The sequence below is a fragment of the Pristiophorus japonicus genome, chromosome 2 (genome assembly GCF_044704955.1).
Source record: "Pristiophorus japonicus isolate sPriJap1 chromosome 2, sPriJap1.hap1, whole genome shotgun sequence".
In the NCBI taxonomy this organism is placed as follows: Eukaryota; Metazoa; Chordata; class Chondrichthyes; family Pristiophoridae; genus Pristiophorus; species Pristiophorus japonicus.
The window spans coordinates 295,987,989-296,010,783 of NC_091978.1; the positions used below are offsets into that span (position 1 = coordinate 295,987,989).

General features: G+C 49.0%; 1 protein-coding gene across 5 annotated transcripts in view; it reads left to right on the forward strand.

Annotated features, from left to right (window-relative positions):
* Window positions 1-8,912: 8,912 nt before the first annotated feature.
* Window positions 8,913-22,795, forward strand: part of LOC139247335 (FRAS1-related extracellular matrix protein 2-like) — a 531,243-nt gene continuing 517,360 nt past the window's right edge. For all 5 annotated transcript variants that reach the window (XM_070871607.1, XM_070871617.1, XM_070871627.1 and 2 more), the window contains exon 1: window positions 8,913-13,338. In XM_070871607.1, coding sequence (XP_070727708.1) covers window positions 8,982-13,338 — 4,357 coding nt within the window. In that variant the 5' untranslated portion in view covers window positions 8,913-8,981. The remainder of the gene's footprint in view (window positions 13,339-22,795) is intronic.

The window sequence follows — 22,795 nt, forward strand, 5'->3', positions numbered from 1 at the left end:
CGCCCGCGGGAAGCCTCCGACCGCAATTTCAGCCCCAATGTTTAACAAAAAATGCACAAACCGCAAATTCTAAGAAGCAACTAAATACTTTACAGAATAGCTGGATGATGCATGAAAATTAGCAGAAAGCCGATATAGATATTTCCACAGTCACCCTTCCTTGGCTTTTATGATTTCCAAACACAAATTTAAGTCGCAACTGTACCACACACATCGGGCTAGATTTTGCAGGGAGGTCAGCGGTGTGATCGGTTAAGTGGAAAACTGTTTTTTACCCAGCAGGTTGGGACCCTGCTGTGGACCCTCTGCAATGCGTCTTTCACCAATGTCGGGTCTGTCAGTGCTGAGCAGACCCAACACGCATCGGTGGGTTCACAGCAGGGGACCCAATTCAGGTAATTCATGGCTTGTAATATATTCCAGCTCACTTTCTGCATTTGACAGCTCACCCACGGGGTCCACGCTGGTCGGGGACTATGTCCGTCAAGCTGAGGTGGGAGTTCAGTGGCTATTGAATCAGCTGTTGTGTTGATAGCTTCAACTGTACAGCAAAAGCTCCCATCTTACTTTATTTTCCATTAGCCACAAACTCTTCCTCACCAGACTCACCATGCTGCACTAGTCTCCATCCAGTCTGACCTTATTACCTCTCTCATCATTGACAGATCGCTTCTGTCATCTTTACTTCACCTGCCATCTATTCTATCAGCATGGGTACCCTTTATACGCTCTCATCTTAGTGCTCAGAATCTCACCACGATCATCCTCAACACCAGCAGCACCAGGCACACCAGCAGCAACAATACCAACCTTCTCCTCAATCACCTGATGCTGTACAGGACACAGGGCAACAGCACCCGACCACATCGCTGCCCGGCAGGGTAGGGATGGCCCCACCATGGCCAGATCCTTGTGTGCTGTATAATGTTCCTCCATAAGCATACTGCTGCTTACCAATTCTAGTGGCTGCTGGTGAGGCACACACCTACCGAATTTGTGCCTCAGTAGCATTCACTTGACGCTGTACACATAGAAACATAGAAAATAGGTGCAGGAGTAGGCCATTTGGCCCTTCGATCCTGCACCACCATTCAATAAGATCATGGCTGATCATTCCCTCAGTACCCCTTTCCTGCTTTCTCTCCATACCCCTTGATCCCCTTAGCCGTAAGGGCCATATCTAACTCCCTCTTGAATATATCCAATGAACTGGCATCAACAATTCTCTGCGTCAAGGAATTCCACAGGTTAACAAATCTGTGAGTGAAGAAGTTTCTCCTCATCTCAGTCCTAAATGGCCTACTGTGTTCCCTGGTTCTGGACTTCCTCAACTCGGGAACAATCGACCCACATCTAACCTGTCCAGTCCCGTCAGAATCTTGTATGTTTCGATGAGAACTCCTCTCATCCTTCTAAACTCCAATGTATAAAGGCCCAGTTGATCCAGTCTCTCCTCATATGTCAGTCCAACCGTCCCGGGATTCAGTCTGGTGAACCTTCGCTGCACTCCCTCAATAGCAAGAAAGTCCTTCCTCAGATTACGAGACCAAACTGAACACAATATTCCAGGTGAGGCCTCACCAAGGCCCTGTACAACTGCAGTAAGACCTCCCTGCTCCTATACACAAATCCCCTAGCTATGAAGGCCAACATACCATTTGCCTTCTTCACCGCCTGCTGTACCTGTATGCAAACTTTCAATGACTGATGAACCATGACACCCAGGTCTCGTTGCACCTCCCCTTTTCCTAATCTGCCACCATTCAGATAATATTCTGTCTTCGCGTTTTTGCCTCCAAAGTGGATAACCTCACATTTATCTACATTATACTGCGTCTGTCATGCATTTGCCCACTCACCTAACCTGTCCAAGTCACCCTGCAGCCTCTTAGCATCCCCCTCACAGTTCACACCGCCACCCAGCTTAGTGTCATCTGCAAACTTGGAGATATTACACTCAATTCCTTCATCCAAATCATTGATGTATATTGTAAAGAGCTGGTGTCCCAGCACGGAACCCTGCGGCACTCCACTAGTCACTGCCTGCCATTCTGAAAAGGACCCATTTATCGCAATTCTCTGCTTCCTGTCTGCCAACCAGTTCTCTATCCACATCAGTATATTACCTCCAATACCATGTGCTTTGATTTTGCACACCAATCTCTTGTGTGGGACATTGTCAAAAGCCTTTTGAAAGTCCAAATACACCACATCCACTGGTTCTCCCTTGTCCACTCTACTCGTTACATCCTCAAGAAATTCCAGAAGATTTGTCAAGCATGATTTCCCCTTCATAAATCCATGCTGCTGGGACCGATCCTGTCACTGCTTTCCAAATGCGCTGCTATTTCATCCTTAATATTTGATTCCAACATTTTCCCCAACACTGATGTCAGGCTAACCGGTCTATAATTACCCGCTTTCTCTCTCCCTCCCTTTTTAAAAAGTGGTGTTATATTAGCTACCCTCCAGTCCATAGGAACTGATCTAGAGTCGATTGACTTTTGGAAAATGATCACCAATCATCCACTATTTCTAGGGCCACTTCCTTAAGTACTCTGGGATGCAGACTATCAGGCCGCGGGGATTTATCGGCCTTCAATCCCATCAATTTCCTTAACACAATTTCCCGCCTAATAAGGATATCCTTCAGTTCCTCCTTCTCACTCGACCCTCGTTCCCCTAGTACTTCCGGAAGTTTATTTGTGTCTTTCTTCGTGAAGACAGAACCAAAGTATTTGTTCAATTGGTCTGCCATTTCTTTGTTCCCCATTATAAATTCACCTGAATCCAACTGCAAGGGAGCTACGTTTGTCTTCACTAATCTTTTTCTCTTCACATATCTAAAGAAGCTTTTGCAGTCAGTTTTTATGTTCTCGACAAGCTTCTTCTCATATTCTATTTTCCCCCTCTTAATTAAACTCTTTGTCTTCTCTGCTGAATTCTAAATTTCTCCCAGTTCTCAGGTTTGCTGCTTTTTCTCGCCAATTTATATGCCTCCTCCTTGGCTTTAACACCATCCTTAATTTCCCTTGTTAGCCATGGTTGAGCCACCTTCCCCGTTTTATTTTTGCTCCAGACAGGGATGTACAATTGCTGAAGTTCATCTATGTGATCTTTAAATGTTTGCCATTGCCTATCCACCTCAACCCTTTAAGAATCATTTGCCAGTCTATTCTAGCCAATTCACACCTCAAAGCAATGAAGTTACCTTTCCTTAAGTTCAGGACCCTAGTTTCTGAATTATCAGTGTCACTCTCCATCCTAATAAAGAATTCTACCATATATGGTCACATCAGCCAGTCTAGGATGGCCAGCTCCCTGGTTGGTTTCTTGACACCTTCCGAATTGGTGTCTCAGTAGCATTCATAAAAGCGCAAGGCATTTCTGAACTTAAAGCAGAAACCCAATTCGGGAGCAGCAAAGCAGCTCTACAGGCGGCTGAAGGCCGAGGTCCAACAAAAAACCCACGACCTAAAGAATAGATGTTGGGTGCGGCAAATGAGTGTAAGGTGGCCAGAAGAGCCGAGGGTCCTGGGACAGCACGGGCCAGCCCACACTGCGATATGTGTGCGCACTAGGTCCATGCAGCAGAGCAGGTCTCCAGTCGTCTGGTTAATCCTTGCCACTGGATAAAGGCTTAGCTCTGTCAAGCTCGTGTGGTGACTGGTGTGTAACGGCCACCACATGTTAAAAAAATCCATGCACAGGCATCTTCCACCCTTTCAATTGGAGTTCAGGGCTGGAGTATCGGTCCTTTATTGAAATATCCCTTTTGGTGTGGAAGCAAGGCATCCTCGTTCGAGGGACCACCTAGGATGATGCTGCCCACCAATGGTGTTTGTCCTGGAATATGATTGGCTGGATGGAGTTCTAAAGGGTGGGGCTTTTTCAGTTGTTTGAATCAGGGTGAGTGTCTGGCTGGTGGGGGGGTGAGTGCCAGGGGGCTGGGTGTGAGTGCCCGGGGACAGGTGTGAGTACCCGGGGTGGGACTGTACTGCCCTTCGGTGGGGAGTGAGTGCCCGGGGTGGGAATATACTGCCAGAGGGCAGGGTGTGAGTGCCCGGGGTGGGACTATACTGCCAGGGGGGCGGGGTGTGAGTGCCCAGGGGCGGGTGTGAGTGCCCGGGGTGGGACTATACTGCCCTTGGGTGGGGTGTGAGTGCCCGGGGTGGGACTATACTGCCCTTGGGTGGGGTGTGAGTGCCCGGGGTGGGACTACACTGCCAGAGGATGGGGTGTGAGTGTCCGGAGTGAGAGTACACTGCCAGGGGATGGGGTGTGAGTGTCCAGGGTGGGACTATACTGCCAGGGGATGGGGTGTGAGTGCCCAGGGTGGGACTATACTGCCAGGGGATGGGGTGTGAGTGCCTGGGATGGGACTATACTGCCAGAGGATGGGGTGTGAGCGTCCAGGGTGGGACTATACTGCCAGGGGGCAGGGTGTGAGTGCCTGGGATGGGACTATACTGCCAGGGGGCGGGGTGTGAGTGCCTGGGATGGGACTATACTGCCAGGGGGCGGGGTGTGAGTGCCCGGGGTGGGACTATACTGCCAGGGGATGGGGTGTGAGCGTCCGGGGTGGGACTATACTGCTAGGGGATGGGGTGTGAGTGCCCGGGGTGGGACTATACTGCCAGGGGGCGGGGTGTGAGTGCCTGGGATGGGACTATACTGCCAGGGGATGGGGTGTGAGTGTTCGGGGTGGGACTATACTGCCAGGGGGCGCGGTGTGAGTGCCTGGGATGGGACTATACTGCCAGGGGATGGGGTGTGAGTGTCCGGGGTGGGTCTATACTGCCAGGGGATGGGGTGTGAGTGTCCGGGGTGGAACTATACTGCCAGGGGACAGGGTGTGAGTGCCCGGGGTGGAACTATACTGCCAGGGGATGGGGTGTGAGTGTCCAGGGTGGGACTATACTGCCAGGGGATGGGTTGTGAGTGCCCAGGGTGGGACTATACTGCCAGGGGATGGGGTGTGAGTGCCTGGGATGGGACTATACTGCCAGGGGATGGGGTGTGAGCGTCCAGGGTGGGACTATACTGCCAGGGGGCAGGGTGTGAGTGCCTGGGATGGGACTATACTGCCAGGGGGCGGGGTGTGAGTGCCTGGGATGGGACTATACTGCCAGGGGGCGGGGTGTGAGTGCCCGGGGTGGGACTATACTGCCAGGGGATGGGGTGTGAGCGTCCGGGGTGGGACTATACTGCTAGGGGATGGGGTGTGAGTGCCCGGGGTGGGACTATACTGCCAGGGGGCGGGGTGTGAGTGCCTGGGATGGGACTATACTGCCAGGGGATGGGGTGTGAGTGTTCGGGGTGGGACTATACTGCCAGGGGGCGGGGTGTGAGTGCCTGGGATGGGACTATACTGCCAGGGGATGGGGTGTGAGTGTCCGGGGTGGGTCTATACTGCCAGGGGATGGGGTGTGAGTGTCCGGGGTGGAACTATACTGCCAGGGGACAGGGTGTGAGTGCCCGGGGTGGAACTATACTGCCAGGGGACAGGGTGTGAGTGCCCGGGGTGGGACTATACTGCCAGGGGATGGAGTGTGAGTGCCCGGGGTGGGACTATACTGTCCTTGGGGAGGGGTGTGAGTTCCTGAGGGCAGGGCAGTGCTGCCGGGGGGGCGGGGTGTGAGTGCCTGTGGTGGGACTATACTGCTCTTGGGGAGGGGTGTGAGTGCCTGTGGTGGGACTATACTGCAAGGGGGCAGGGTGTGAGTGTCCAGGGTGGGACTATACTGCCAGGGGGCGGGGTGTGAGTGCCTGTGGTGGGACTATACTGCCAGGGGGCGGGGTGTGAGTGTCCAGGGTGGGACTATACTGCCAGGGGATGGGGTGTGAGTGCCTATGGTGGGACTATACTGCCCTTGGGGAGGAGTGTGAGTGTCCGGGGTGGGACTATAATGCCAGGGGGCGGGGTCTGAGTGTCCGGGGTGGGACTATAATGCCAGGGGGCGGGGTGTGAGTGTCCGGGGTGGGACTATACTGCCAGGGGATGGGGTGTGAGTGCCCGGGGTGGGACTATAATGCCAGGGGGAGGGGTGTGAGTGCCTGGGGTGGGACTATAATGCCAGGGGGCGGGGTGTGAGTGCCCGGGGTGGGACTATACTGCCAGGGGATGGGGTGAGAGTGCCCGGGGTGAGACTATAATGCCAGGGGATGGGGTGTGAGTGCCCAGGGTGAGACTATACTGCCAGGGGATGGGGTGTGAGTGCCTGGGGTGGGACTATACTGCCAGGGGGCGGGGTGTGAGTGCCCGGGGTGGGACTATAATGCCAGGGGGAGGGGTGTGAGTGCCCGGGGTGAGACTATAATGCCAGGGGATGGGGTGTGAGTGCCCGGGGTGGGACTATAATGCCAGGGGATGGGGTGTGAGTGCCCGGGGTGAGACTATACTGCCAGAGGATGGGGTGTGAGTGCCCGGGGTGGGACTATACTGCCAGGGGGCGGGGTGTGAGTGCCCGGGGTGGGACTATAATGCCAGGGGATGGGGTGTGAGCGTCCAGGGTGGGACTATACTGCCAGGGGGCAGGGTGTGAGTGCCTGGGATGGGACTATACTGCCAGGGGGCGGGGTGTGAGTGCCTGGGATGGGACTATACTGCCAGGGGGCGGGGTGTGAGTGCCCGGGGTGGGACTATACTGCCAGGGGATGGGGTGTGAGCGTCCGGGGTGGGACTATACTGCTAGGGGATGGGGTGTGAGTGCCCGGGGTGGGACTATACTGCCAGGGGGCGGGGTGTGAGTGCCTGGGATGGGACTATACTGCCAGGGGATGGGGTGTGAGTGTTCGGGGTGGGACTATACTGCCAGGGGGCGGGGTGTGAGTGCCTGGGATGGGACTATACTGCCAGGGGATGGGGGTGTGAGTGTCCGGGGTGGGTCTATACTGCCAGCGGATGGGGTGTGAGTGTCCGGGGTGGAACTATACTGCCAGGGGACAGGGTGTGAGTGCCCGGGGTGGAACTATACTGCCAGGGGATGGGGTGTGAGTGTCCGGGGTGGAACTATACTGCCAGGGGACAGGGTGTGAGTGCCCGGGGTGGGACTATACTGCCAGGGGATGGAGTGTGAGTGCCCGGGGTGGGACTATACTGTCCTTGGGGAGGGGTGTGAGTTCCTGAGGGCAGGGCAGTGCTGCCGGGGGGGCGGGGTGTGAGTGCCTGTGGTGGGACTATACTGCTCTTGGGGAGGGGTGTGAGTGCCTGTGGTGGGACTATACTGCAAGGGGGCAGGGTGTGAGTGTCCAGGGTGGGACTATACTGCCAGGGGGCGGGGTGTGAGTGCCTGTGGTGGGACTATACTGCCAGGGGGCGGGGTGTGAGTGTCCAGGGTGGGACTATACTGCCAGGGGATGGGGTGTGAGTGCCTATGGTGGGACTATACTGCCCTTGGGGAGGAGTGTGAGTGTCCGGGGTGGGACTATAATGCCAGGGGGCGGGGTCTGAGTGTCCGGGGTGGGACTATAATGCCAGGGGGCGGGGTGTGAGTGTCCGGGGTGGGACTATACTGCCAGGGGATGGGGTGTGAGTGCCCGGGGTGGGACTATAATGCCAGGGGGAGGGGTGTGAGTGCCTGGGGTGGGACTATAATGCCAGGGGGCGGGGTGTGAGTGCCCGGGGTGGGACTATACTGCCAGGGGATGGGGTGAGAGTGCCCGGGGTGAGACTATAATGCCAGGGGATGGGGTGTGAGTGCCCAGGGTGAGACTATACTGCCAGGGGATGGGGTGTGAGTGCCTGGGGTGGGACTATACTGCCAGGGGGGCGGGGTGTGAGTGCCCGGGGTGGGACTATAATGCCAGGGGGAGGGGTGTGAGTGCCCGGGGTGAGACTATAATGCCAGGGGATGGGGTGTGAGTGCCCGGGGTGGGACTATAATGCCAGGGGATGGGGTGTGAGTGCCCGGGGTGAGACTATACTGCCAGAGGATGGGGTGTGAGTGCCCGGGGTGGGACTATACTGCCAGGGGGCGGGGTGTGAGTGCCCGGGGTGGGACAAAATGCCAGGGGATGGGGTGTGAGTGCCCGGGGTGAGACTATGCCAGGGAATGGGGTGTGAGTGCCCGGGGTGAGACTATACTGCCAGGGGGCGAGATGTGAATGTCCGGGGTCGAGTCTGTAGTCCGCGGCAACAGTCTGTGGCCGGGGGAGGGTCTGTGTTGCCCATGGGCGGGTCTGTGGGATGGCCCAGCGGCTCCGAGCATTACCTGGAGCAGGCGGTGCGAGCAGAGCCGCAGTGAGTCCCAGTGTGTGACAGAGGCACAGCGTCAGCGCTCTCTGCCCCACAGCCCAGGCAGCCGCAGCTTCGCCGCTCTCCGAAAGCGATGGCCGGTGCAGGCGCGTCCCGCTGGGGACTGAGCCCTGGCTCTCCAGCCTCTTGTCTGCTGTGCCTGTGTGTGTTATCGGCCGCGAGAGGTCGGGAGGAGCCGGAGCCCTCTGTGGTGTGGGAGCCGAGCCCGGGCTCGGTGCTGCTGGCCAACAGCGGAGTGAGGGTGCCGTTCGGCAGGGCGGTGCACATCGACCCGCTCAGCCAGCTGGTGATCCAGGTCCGGCCGGGGGACAGGTGCCTGGTTACGGTGCTGGAGAACGACCCACTGTCCCAGAGACCAGGCATGTTGTCGCCCAAGAAATTCCCCTGCGACTTCGGGCCGGGGGATGTGAAGTACACCCACTTCGGCTCGCGGAGCCCCAGCAAAGACCGGGTGAGGCTGCAGCTGCGGTATGACAGCCAGAGCCAGACGCTGATCGTGCCCTTGGTGCTGGAGGTGGAGGTGCTCTTCCAGCAGCTGCAGGTCCTCACCCGCAACATCCCTCTGCTCGTCCACAAGCTGCACGGCGCCAGCAACCCGATCGACAAGAAGGTGCTGGGCTTCACCTTGGACAGTAGCGCGGAGAGCTGCCGGATCAGTGCTTTACTCGGCACCGGTGGCCTGCCCAGGTACGGCAAACTTGTAAACTTCACATCGAGCGGGCAGATGGTGGACTGCAACACCTTCGTCACTTCAGGCATTCGCTACCAGCACACGGCCAGCAGCCAGTCTCCCAACAGGGACTACATCCCCATGCTGGTGGAGCTGCTGGACAGACAGGGCAGCCCGCTGCAACAGGAGTATTTCCAGGTCATGGTGCGGATTCGGGAGGGCATGGAGAACAACCCACCCAAGCCCAGCTTTGTGGCCATGATGATGATGGAGGTGGACCAGTTTGTGATGACGGCCATCACCGGCGATATGCTGGCTGCCGAGGACGTGGAGTCAGATCCAGATGAGTTGATTTTTAACATCACTTCACCCCTGGGCCACCAGCAAGGCCACATCATCAGCACCGACGACCAGAACCTGCCCATCACCTCCTTCTACCAGAGGGACATACGGGAGCTGAAAATCGCTTACAAGCCTCCGCCGGCGGACTCGGAGCTGGAGAGGATCTTCCAGCTGGAGCTGGAGGTTGTGGACAGCGAGGCAGCCTCCTCGGATAGCTTCGCCTTCATGATCGTGGTGAAGCCAATGAACACGCTGGCGCCGGTGGCCACCAGGAACAGCGGCCAGCTGCTGTTTGAAGGTCAGTCGCGACCACTGTCCAGCGCCCACAACCTGCAGATCAGCGACGAGGATGGGCTGGAGGCGGTGCAGATAGCTGTGGTGGCTGGGCTCAGACACGGCCAGCTGACGGTTCTGGGGGCCCGCACCAAGTTCTTCACAGCCGCCGATCTGGAGGCCGGCCTGGTGGTCTACCAACATGATGGCTCTGACAGCTACAGCGACAATATCGTCCTGCGGATGAGCGACGGCCGGCACCGGGTGGAGTTCCTCTTCCCCATCACCATCGCGCCCACCGACGACGAGCCTCCCATCGTCAACGCCAACACCGGCCTGGTCCTGTCCAAGCACCAGATGCTGCAGATCTCGCCCTTCATCCTCAGCGCCACCGACATCGACTCGGAGGATTCAACCATCGCCTTCCGGCTGGAAGCTCCTTATTCCCCAATCGGCATCCTGCTGCTGCGGCAGACCGAGGTGCCCGAGGACCCCTCCGGCTGGGAGTACAGGGAGGACCAGCAGCTCTACCAGAAGGTGGTGAGCGAGTGGTCCCAGCAGGACATCCTGGATGGCAAGCTCTACTACCGCCACATTGGGCCTCATAGCACCAGCACCCTGATCGACATGTTCACCTTCCGCGTTCAGGATGACAACGACCCTCCGAACGAGTCGGGAGAGCAGAGCTTCACCATCAAAGTGCAGCCGTTGGATGACCTCCCGCCCCGGATCCTCACGGGCACCGTGCTGCAGATGGTTGTCCAGGAGTACCAGCTCACCCATTTCCGCAAAAAGTTCCTGCGTTATACCGACCTGGATTCGGATGACCGGGACCTGAGGTACACCGTGCTCACGCCGCCGACAGACCTGGATGAGAACAATCCGGTGGAGACGGGCCACATCGTTCTCACCGAGAACCCCGGCGCGGTGGTCAGGGAGTTCACACAGGCTCAAGTGAACCACCACAAGGTGGCCTACAGCCCCCCAGACCAGGAGCTTGGCATCATCCCCAGAGTGGTCCAGTTCACCTACTCGGTGGAGGACACGGCAGGGAATTCTGTACAAGGCACCTTCACCATCTTCTTACAACCAGTGGATAATAAACCGCCCCAGATCACCAACACCGGCTTCACTGTGCCCGAGCGGGGGGACTTTGTGTTAACCAACACAGAACTGGATGCGACCGACCGGGATACGGATGAAGACAAAATAACCTTCATCTTGATACAGGCTCCAAAGCACGGCTACTTACAGTATGTGGGGAAAACTATTTTCGTTGGCGACGCGTTTAACTTAGACGATATTGCAAATGGACGGGTTGTGTACTGGCACAGCGGCGACGAGTCAACAAGAGATTCATTGAAAGTAGACGTTAGTGATGGGGTCCACGAAGTCCCGGTAACTATCAGAATCATAGTGCGACCAGTAGATGACGAGATACCAACCATTATGCTTCCTGAAGGGCAACTTGGCTCACACATAGATGTTCTTGAAAACGGAGCCACTGAAATTACCACCAATGTCATCCAGAGTACTGATGAAGATACTGATGACTTAATGCTGACCTTCATTGCGGAAGACCCGCCCAAACTTGGTGAGATATTAGTAAATGGTCTGCCAGCAGAGAGGTTTACCCAGGAGGATATCATCAGCGGAGCAGTGGTGTACGCTCATACCAGTGGTGAAATTGGGACACAAAGGAAACAGGATTCCTTCAACTTGACCATATCTGACATGTCAAATGAATGGGTTGTTGGTGGAAATAAAGTACAAGGTGTCAGAGTTCAAGTTACTGTCTTACCTGTTGACAGTGTGGCACCTGAGGTCACTGTCGGTGAGCAATATACAGTTGTGGAGGGGGAGAAGAATGTCATTACACTGGCAAACTTCAATGCTGAAGATGTAGATACTCCTAATGATGATATCCTGTGCACAATAATTGTTCAATCTACTTCTGGTTATGTTGAAAACATTTCTCCAGCTCCTGGGTCTGAGAAGTCAAGGGCTGGCACAGCAATTAGTGCATTTACAATTAAAGATGTCCGCGATGAGCATATTTACTATGTGCAAAGCATTCACAAAGAGGTTGAGAAAGTTGAAGACAGGTTCACCTTCCGCTGTTCGGATGGCATTAACTTCTCTCACCAGCACTTCTTCCCAATAGTCATCATTCCAACCAATGATGAAAAGCCAGAGATTTTCATCCGTGAGTTTGTTGTGATGGAAGGGATGAGTCTTGTTGTTGACACCCCAATTTTGAATGCAGCTGATGCAGATATCCCTGCTGATCAACTTTATTTTATCATAACAAAACCACCAAAGCACGGCCAGATTGTGCAACAGTTAGCACATGGTACTGTTCCAGTCAAAAATATAACTCTAGAGGAGATTTCTGTTGGTTCCAATATTGTCTATGAACATGATGATTCTGAGACCAAAGAAGACTGCTTTGACATCAGACTCACAGATGGAAGACACACTGTAGATAAGACGGTCCTCATCATGATCATTCTTGTTGATGATGAAACGCCACGGATGACCATCAATGATGGTCTGGAAGTTGAAATAGGCGAATCAAAGATAATAACCAACAAAATACTAAAAGCAACAGACTTAGATTCAGCTGACAAAACATTGACTTATATAATTCGTTACAGCCAAAGTCAAGGCTTATTGCAGCATCTGATGAAAGATGGTGATGTGGTTCAGAATATCACTATTGGCATGAATTTTACCCAGGATGAAATTGATAAAGGATTGATTCAGTATGTGCACACAGGCCAAGAAAGTATACGTGATCTCATCAAGTTTGACGTAACCGATGGCATCAACACGCTGATTGATCGTTATTTCTACATCAGCATTGGCAGCATTGATATGTTGTTCCCAGAAGTAATTAACAAAGGAGTTACACTGAAGGAAGGTGGTAAGGTTACACTGACCACTGATTTACTGAGCACCAGTGATATTAACAGCCCTGATGAAAACTTAAGATTTAGTATCACTCGCGCCCCAAGTCGTGGCCATCTGGAAAAAACCGATAATCCTGGTGTCCCAATCACCTCCTTCACTCAATTACAATTAGCAGGAAACAAAATCTATTACATCCACACATCAGACGATGAAGTTAAAATGGACAGTTTTGAGTTTGAGGTTACCGATGGTTACAATCCAGTTTTTCGTACCTTTCGTGTTTCGATAACAGATGTAGACAATAAGAAACCGGTACTCACAGTCCATGATCTGGTCGTGAATGAAGGTGAAATGAAGCTGATCACTCCATTTGAGCTCACAGTTGAGGACCGTGACACCCCAGACTATTTTCTGCTTTTCACTATTACCCAGGTTCCTGTTCATGGTCAGTTGTTATTTAACAAAAGCCAACCGATCACCAGCTTCACTAAGCAAGACCTCAATGAAAATCTTATTAGCTACAAACATGATGGCACAGAGACAAATGAAGACAGTTTCTCTTTCACTATAACTGATGGCACACACACCGAATACTATATTTTCCCAGATACTGTGTTTGAAACCCGCAGGCCTCAAATGATGAAGATCCAAATATCAGCAGTTGACAATGGTGTCCCGCAAATTGTTGTCAACAAAGGGGCTCCAACCCTTCGAATTGTGCACACTGGTCACCTTGGGTTTATGATCACCAGCAAGGCACTGAAGGCTGAAGACCGTGATAGCCCACATAAACTCCTGAAGTTCAGGATCACAGAGGGACCAGAGCACGGCTACATTATTAATACTGACCTGGGAAATGGTAGTGTCACTACATTCAATCAAGGTTAGTTAGTGGGATTTTTTTCAGCTTCATGTTTTACGTAATAAAAGGTTTTCTCAAATGATTTATCAGTATTTATTTAATCTCTGTTTCAAAGGATAACAATTAATTGCACAAATTAATCTCTGATTTAACTTTCATAATATCATCAAATATATTAGCTTACAGAAGAGAGTAGTTTGAACAAGTAGCTTCTGTCTTGAGAACAATGATGTCTTTCACATGTGCTGTCTCACTATTATCTCTGTTCTGTTGCATTCTTGCCTGTATATCTGCACCCCTATCATTTGCTCCTCTAGAGTGACTGGCGCTGAAGCAACATGACATTTCATTTCTGATAATTGAGCATAGCTTGCACCAAGAGGGCATCAAATATGTCATGGTATGCATTTGAGCATTTTTATTTATGTAGTAAAGCTTTTCTGTGCTTAATTTATCCTTACATGGTTGCTTTTGCTGGAAGTGGTTGAACAAAGATTGTCCATTCTAGCTCTGATCAGTGAAGCTTGGTCAAAAGTTAGTGGCCACATAAAAGGAGTTCAAAATAAATAAACAAAGTAAAAAGAATTGAGCTTTGAAATGATTTGCACAACTTTGTCAGTAAGCAGACATGATTTGGTTTTTATTTTAAGAAAACTTTGAAATTAGAAGTGATTAACGAATTCTTAGGTAATACCAAGCTACTATACACAAAAAACATGAATGAATTGGTGTCTGGTGTGAATAAGGGATCATAGTGCAATTCAGTACAGTTTTCAATAGAGTCAATCCACATGACAAACATTTGTTAACCTTGCTTAAACAGTCATGCAAATCTTTGAAACCTACTCCAGTGCACGATGAACATTAATTAACCAAACAATTACTGATCCTATTTTTAAAATTATTCTTTTGAGCTTTTAAACAAAAGCATCCCAGAGCAACCAAAAGAATGAATGATAGTGAACTGCATTTAATTATACATTCTTTGACGTCATGATTTGTGACCGCCTTGCCAAGAGTTAAAGCATGAAAAGACAAAAGCATGATTTTGTTCATCCTATCACATGTAAGCTACAGACCAGTTTACGAGCCTAACAAGGTTAATATATTAAGGCATTGTCATAAAGGAACATGATTATTAGATGTTTTTCCAGTGCATTTGACAGAAAAATAATTTTAATTAGCAACCAAAAAGGCAGTTTTTTATTTTACAAAGAACGATATACTATTTTATACTTGACTCAGACTTTTTGACATATAAAATATTTCAATCATTTTTGAATTACATTGTAATTACAAGCAGTTCCTTGAGACATAGAAAAGAAAGTTACCAATCAGTATAGCAGACCACACATTTGGATATGGTTTCTTCACATATCCTACAAGTCCAATCAACAGCTACCACCTCTTCCTTTTATGAATCCACCGTTAGTACTTTGTTATCTATTGATATTAAGAGAAGGATCCCAACTAACAGCCTGAATTGTTAAATCTTTAACTGCAATGGTGTGAAATGAACACCTTAAATGCTAATTTTCACTAATTAAAAGAGAAAGTCCCACACTTCTTCAGTGGTTCAGTGGGTAGCGTGACAGCAGGTCAGGTTGTATGGTGTTGGAGGCCTTATGATTGGCACTTGGGAATAACGAGCACAATATTACATTTTTGTTGACAACACAAAAAAAGGTTGGGGGGAGTGTTTAGCAATCAGTAAGCAGGACTTAAAATACTGCAGCAGAAAATTATATTGATTAGTGGAATTTGCAGGCAGGTGGCAGCTGCAACTTAATGCCAAGAAATGTGAGATAATACACTTTGGGAGGAATAGCAAAGAATGCAAATATATGTGCACAATAAGCAGAGGTTGAATGAAGCTAAATTGGTCGAAGGACATGTAGAAAGAAACCTGGGAGTAATTTTTGGCCCATCACCTTCAGCAGATAGACAATGTGATAAAAGAACAACAACTTACATTAATATAGCATGTTTAATATAGGAAAATGTCCCAAGGTGCTTCACAGAAGCGTAATCAGATAAAATTTGACAGCAAGACAAAGAAGGAGATATTAGAATGGGTGACTAAAAGCTCGGGCCTAGAAATTGGGTAGCACCCCGTTTGGGGTTGATAGCACTCACGAGATTTTGCGGCAGGCGTAGAAGTCTCGTCTCTCGCGATATATTGGGGTTACCGCCCCTGAAAGGAAGTGGAGTGCTAAATCAAATGGTCCACTTCCTTCCTGGGGCGGGAGCGGGACACATGGCTCAGCAGCGCTATGCACTGGGCTGCATAGCGGTGCCATGTACGAGGGGCTCTTCCCTGAATTAAAGGGAAGGGCCCAAGCTGAAACTCTGCATACGAGGAATTCACCCACCTGGACAACCGGGGAGTGGGGGTGACACGAGGTCAGCCCGGCACTCAAGCAGAGTGCCAGGCTGAGCGATCGCGGCACTTACCCCGCGACCAAAGCGCCACCTGAGCAGAAAGGAAAATGGGAGATTTTTTTCAGGAACAGCCGGTCACCTCCTCTTTAAATTTCATCTCGTTAGCGGCCAGCCACCGGGTACCTGTCCCCTGAAGCTGTCACTGTTATTGCCCGGAGCAGCTTCAGGGGGTGAAACCCAAGTTGGTGCCAGGGAGCTAACGGGGTGATGTGCACGCCGATGACATCATGCAACGGTGTAGTGCCATCGCTAAATTCCTGCTGAATTTAGTGGGAGTTGTTAGCGGCGCCGCACCCGCTCGCAAAGTCATTTGCGGCCCTTTAGCGCTCTCGGGAGCACGAATGGGACGTACAAATGCACCCAATTTACCCTCTTTTGTCTTTAAGGACCTTCTTAGAGGGGAGAGAGGAGAGGTAGATGGATGAAGGAACAGCCGTCAATGATGAGGAAAGAAAGTGCAGATGCACCAGAGGCCATAGCTGGAGGAATGCAGACTTCCTGAATATATATATGCATCTGGAATACAGGTGTTCAATTCTTGTCACCAAACCACAAAAAGCACAATTAGGGAAAAGCAACAAGACCAATCTGCAAAGTAAATTGAAAAAATCTCAGACTGTAGTCCAGAAAGAAGGCAGTTAAGGAAGCACCTTATTGAGGTACATCATAATAAATGGCATAGATAAATAAGGTAAGCCTAGAATAGTAATTTATAGTAATCCAGGAGAGTGTGACCAAAGGAGATACATTTAAATTAGTTAGAAGTAAGCTTCACACAAAGAGTGATAAGTATTTGGAATAATTTGCTAAATAGTATATTAGTATATTTGAGACAAAAATAGGGGTTGTCACCTCCAGCTTATCATCAGTTCATTAAGGCGAAACTATAGGCACACCCTGATATTTTCTCTATGTGATAGTTTTAACTGATCATCAGTAAGTTTACAAAGAACATGTTTACAGATTCATTAAAAGTAAAACACAGAAGAAAATGTCAGGACAAAGTTTATCAGTGGCACACAGTTATGTCTTAACGAGTTCTTACATTTCAGTTCTTTGTTTTTTAGTATTTTCAAACTGTGCTGCTTATGAAATCTTGTGTAAATTCAGTATGATGTTGCACCACCATTTCATCAATTCTAAATCAATTAGTTTTAGGTATTTAAATGAGGTGTAATTTAATTTGTATCCTTTTAACTCTCAAACCAGTAATTACGTATTGTAGTCAGCAAGGGACCATATTTCCAAATGTTGTGTTAGCTTTGACAATATTGCTCAAAGTTTAATCTTCCAATTTGGCTGCTTTACACACAAAAATTGTTGATGTAAAATTATCATTTGCATTTTGAGTGACAAGTGGTTTTTAATGCAGACTTTCTTCAAAGTCGATTTAGTTCAGAAGAAACCTCAGGTATTATCTTTGAAAGCTGTTACCTGCAAAAGGCCTGTTTTTTTCTGTCTTTTTTTATTTTTTAATAACATCTATTAAGCATACTTCTTTTAATTTCAATGTGAGCATACTAAGTTTGATTATATATAAAAATGAAATTCTAAACTATTACGGTTTACAGTTCCCTGACTAAATCTTCTATTGTCCTTCAGCATTAATCATATGTAGAAAAACATTTGAGACTTCTCTTGACTGGGAATTCCTACCATTCCACTGATCCATTATGTCTTTGTTTTTTCCTATAATTGTGGTCCATTGAAAGTTTATATCTAATAATCCTGTCATCCATGCTTTTGTTAATAAGATGAATGGCTGTTATTAACCTTAAGCGATGTTCCACAAAGGCCTCGGGAAAGCTTTCAGGTGCCTGAAGGAAACGTTTTGACAGACCTGATCACAGAGGCTTTTGGGATTTTAGTGATAAATTTACTCAAGCTCTATGAAGTTTTTGTAATGAACTATCCAAGTGAGAATGATATGGGCTGATCATTAGAACTTTCACAGTCAAATTTATATGAGATGAGCCAGATACTCCCTACCTAAATATTTAATCAGCTTATCATGGGTATGTTCAGAGAAGAAATATTTGGCTTGTATTGAAAGAAATATAGATGAAAAATCCATTACAAAATCCACCCACTTGATTCCACAGCCTTCTATACAAGTAATTCTTTGATGTTGTTATACAGGAACAAATAATACAACAATGAGTGGCCTTGAGATCCCCACTATAACTCTATATTCTTTTCTGTATGCAGACGTGGGGTAAGCTCTCACATTGGCACGGACACGATGGGCCGAAATGGCCTCCTTCTGCACTGTAAATTTCTATGTTTCTATGTAAGCTGACAATACCCGGCCCCACCTTTCTATCTTTCTACTACCTCGATCAACAAAAGACAAGAGCCTTCAGGTGTAAACTCCAAAGTCTAGGGTTTATACACTGCCTCTGTGTTGTCAGACTGGTTGCCTGACATCCAGTCTTGGGTGAACCAGTTTCCTCCAGCGAAATATTGGGAAGACTGAAGCCATTATCTTTGGCCTCCACACAAACTCTTCCCCCCTAGCTACCATCTCAGGCAAATGCACTCTGTTTGCAATCTTGATGTCCTAAGATAAAATATCCCAAGCTGAGCTTCCAACCCCACATCCTCTCCACCACAAAGACCATCTACTTCCAGCTCCATAACATCACCAGCCTCTGCCCCTGCCTCAGCTCACCTGCTGCTGAAATTCTCATCATTGGTTTTGCCACATCCAACCACAACTATTCCAAGACTCTCCTGACATCCTCTCATTCTCCACCCTCCATAAACTTGATCTCATCCAAAACTCTGCTGCTCATATCCTATCCCACATCAACTTCTACTCACCCATGTCTCTGTCCACGCTGACCTACATTGGCTCTCAAATTTAAACACCTCAAATTTAAAATTCTCATCCTCGTGTTTAAATCCTTTCATAACCTTGCCCCTTTTTATCTTTTTACCTCCTCCAGCCCAGCATCAGCTCATCTCCTCCCCCCAACCCCAGAACAGACTGTTTCTCTCACCCAACCATTGGTGGCCTTACCTTCAGCCGCCTAGGCCTTCTGCTCTTGAATTCCTTCCATAAATCCCTCTTCCTCGATACCTCTCTGCCCTGAAGACACTCATTAAAACTCAGATTTTTGACCAAACTTTTGTTCATCTCCCCTAATATCTCTTTCTTTGGTTCAGCGCCCTTTTATTTTTCTTGATTATGCCTCTGTAAAATGCCTTGGGATGTTTTACTAGAATAAAGGCACTATATAAATTGAAATTGTTGTTATTGAAAAACTTTAATAATAGATATTTTCAAACTATGTATTAAATTCCAATCAACAAACACAAGCTGGTGCTTAATAGCCTGAACCAACAAGGGGGTGAATATCTGTAGGGGTATTCCTGCTCATCCACCATAACTTCCGTGGGAGAGCATCAGAAACTCCAGAAAAATGGCACAGTTTCAGCCATTTTTCCATGAGTCCAAGAGCAGGAGAGTCTGAGCGTTCAGGAGAGTCCGAGAGCAGGAGAGTCCGTGAGTTCGGGAGAGTCCATGAGTTTGGGAGTTTGGAGGTCCGAGAGGTCGGTGAGTTTGGGAGGCCACAGAGGTTGGTGAGTTCGGGAGGCCACAGAGGTCGGTGAGTTCGGGAGGACATAGAGGTCAGTGAGTTTGGGAAGCCACAGAGGTCAGTGAGTTCGGGAGGCCTGAGAGGTCGGTGCGTTGGTAAGTATCTCTCTTTTCTCTATTTCTTTTTAATTAGATTTTAAACGAGATCAGTCTAACTAGAGGGATGGCAGGGCCACGGAGTGCACATCCTGCGGCATGTGGGAAGTCCTGGATGCTTGGCGTGGCCTAGACAACCATGTGTGCAGGAGGTGTCTCCAGCTTCAATTACTCGAACTCCGTGTTTTAGAGCGTGGGCATCCGCGAGGCTGAGAGCTACATAGATACCACGTTTCAGGAGGTGGTCACCCTACAGCTTAAAAGTGTGCAGGCAGAGGGAAAGTGGGTGACCACCAGATGAAGTAACAATGCTAGGCAGGTAGTGCAGGAGTCTCCCCATGAGTCCATCTCGCTTTCAGACCGATATTCACTTCTGAGTATCAGTAAGGACGATGGTGCCTCTGGGGAGTGGAGCCAGAGCCAATTCCAAGGCACCACGGGTGGCTCAGTGCATAGGGGGAGGGACGAAAAATAAAAGAGCCCTAGTGATAGGGGATTCTATAGTTAGGGGAACAGACAGGCGTTTCTGTGGCTGTAGACGTGACTCCAGAATGGTATGGTGCCTCCCTGGTGGCAGGGTCAAGGATGTCACAGATCAGATGCAGGGCATTCTGGGGGGAGAGGGTAAACAGCTAGAGGTTGTGGTCCATATTGGGACCAACGACATCGGTAAAAAGAGGGATGAGGCAACAGGCCGACAGGCAAATTAAAGTAGGACCTCAAAGGTAGTAATCTTCAGGTTACTCCCGGTGCCACGTGCGAATGAGTACAAGAATAGAAGGATAGAGAGATGAACACATGGCTGGAGAGTTGGTGTAGGAGGGAGGGCTTTAAATTCTTGAGGCATTGGGACCGCTTCTGGGGGAGATGGGACCTGTACAAACTGGATGGATTGCACATTAACAGCACCGGGACCAATATCCTCGCGGGGAATTTTGCTAGTGCTGTTGGGGAGAGTTTAAACAAGCTTGGCAGGGGGGATGTGAACCTGAGAACGAATTCAATAGGGAAGGAAGTAAAGTAGAAATTGGATAGCAAGAATTTAGAAAGTGAATCTGTAAGATGGGGGAAACAAGGCTTAGTAAGTAGTAATCAAGGAGGTCTTCCTGTGCTAAATGGTATATACTTTATGCAAGGAGTATAGCAAATAAGGGGATGAGCTAAGAGCACAGGTCGATACTTGGCAGTATGACATTATAGCCATTACAGAAACATGGCTGAAAGAGGGGCAGGTTTGGCATTACAGTGGTGAGGAGGGATGATCAAATGTGGCCATATGGGTCGAATTGAAAAATAAAAAAGAGGCGATCACACTGCTGGACCCCCAAACAGTGGGAGGGAGATAGAGGAGCAAATATGTAGGCAAATTGCTGCGAAGTCCAAAAACCATAGGGTAGTAATAGTTGGGGACTTTAACTCTCCAAATATTGATTGGGACAAATATAGTGTGAAGGTTATAGAGGGTGTGGAATTCATGAAATGCATTCAAGAGAACTTTTTTAGTCAGTATGTAGCAAGCCCAACACGAGAGGGGGTGGTTTTGGATTTAGTTTTGCGGAATGAAGCTGGGCAGGTTGAAGGGGTATTAATGGGAGAGCACTTGGGTGCCAGTGACCATAATTCAGTCAGATTCAAGTTGGTTATGCATAAGGACAAGGATAGGCCTGGAATAAAAGTCCAGAATTGGGGAAAAGCTAATTTTGCTAAGTTAAGGAGTGATTTGGCCACAGTGGACTGGAAACAGCTACTTGTGGGGAAATCAGTGTTGAAACAGTGGGAGGCATTCAAGGAGGAGATCTGGAAGGCTCAGGCCAAACATGTGCCCTTAAAGAAAAAGGGTGGGAATAACAATTCTAGAGCCCTCTGGATGTCTAGGGACTGACAGTGGATGATAAAGAAAAAAAGGGAAGCTTATGTCATATGCCAACGGCTAAATACTATAGAATCTTTAGAGGAATATAGAAAGTTGAGGCAAAATTAAAAAGGATATTAGGAATGCTAAGAGAGAGCACAAAAAATTCTTGGCTAGTAAAATAATGGAAAACCCAAAGATGTTCTCCAAATATATGAAGGGTAAGAGGGTAACTAAAGAAAGGGTAGGGCCTATTATTGACCATTAGGGTAATTTTTGTGTGGAGGCAGAAGATGTTGGTAGGGTTCTGAATGAATACTTTGCATCTGTTTTCACAAAGGAAAGGGGCAATGCAGATACTGCTATCGAGGAGGTGTGTGATATTCTGGATGAAATAAATATAGTGAGAGAGGAAGTATTTGAAAGTAGATGTCCCCAGGCCCGGATTAAATGCATTCCAGGATGGTGAGTGAAGTAAAAGAAGAAATAGCAGAGGCCTTGACCATCATTTTCCAGTCCTCTTTGGATTTGGGCATGGTGCCAGAGGATTGGAGGACTGCTAATGTAGTACCCTTGTTTAAGAAGGGAGAAAGGGAGAGGCCGAGTAATTACAGGCCTATCAGCCAATCCTCACTGGTGGGAAAATTATTGGAAAAGATCCTGATCGACAGGATAAATCTACATTTGGAAAGACAAGGATTAATTAGGGACAGTCAGCACGGATTTGTTAAGGGAAGGTCGTGTTTCACTAACCTGATTGAATTTTATGAGGAGGTAACCAAGAGGGTTGATGAGGGTAGTGAGTACGATGTAGTGTATATGGACTTTAGCAAAGCTTTTGATAAACATAGAAACATAGAAAATAGGTGCAGGAGTAGGCCATTCAGCCCTTCGAGCCTGCTCCACCATTCAATAAGATCATGACTGATCATTCCCTCAGTACCCTTTTCCTGCTTTCTCTGAATACCCCATGACCCCTAAGGGCCATATCTAACTTCCTCTTGAATATATCAAACAAACTGGCATCAACAACTCTCTGCGGTAGAGAATTCCACAGGTTCATAACTCTCTGAGTGAAGAAGTTTCTCCTCATATCGGTCCTAAATGGCTTACCCCTTATCCTGAGACTGTGACCCCTGGTTTTGGACTTCCCAAACATCGGGAACATTCTTCCTGCATCTAACCTGTCCAGTCCCGTCAGAATTTTATATGTTTCTATGAGATCCCCTCTCATTCTTCCAAACTCCAGTGAATACAGGCCGAGTCGATCCAGTCTCTCCTCATATGTCAGTCCTGCCATCCCGGGAATCAGTCTGGTGAACCTTCGCTGCACTACCTCAATAGCAAGAACGTCCTTCCTCAGATTAAGAACATAAGAACATAAGAATTAGGAACAGGAGTAGGCCATCTAGCCCCTCGAGCCTGATCTGCCATTCAACAAGATCATGGCTGATCTGGCCGTGGACTCAGCTTCATTTACCCGCCCG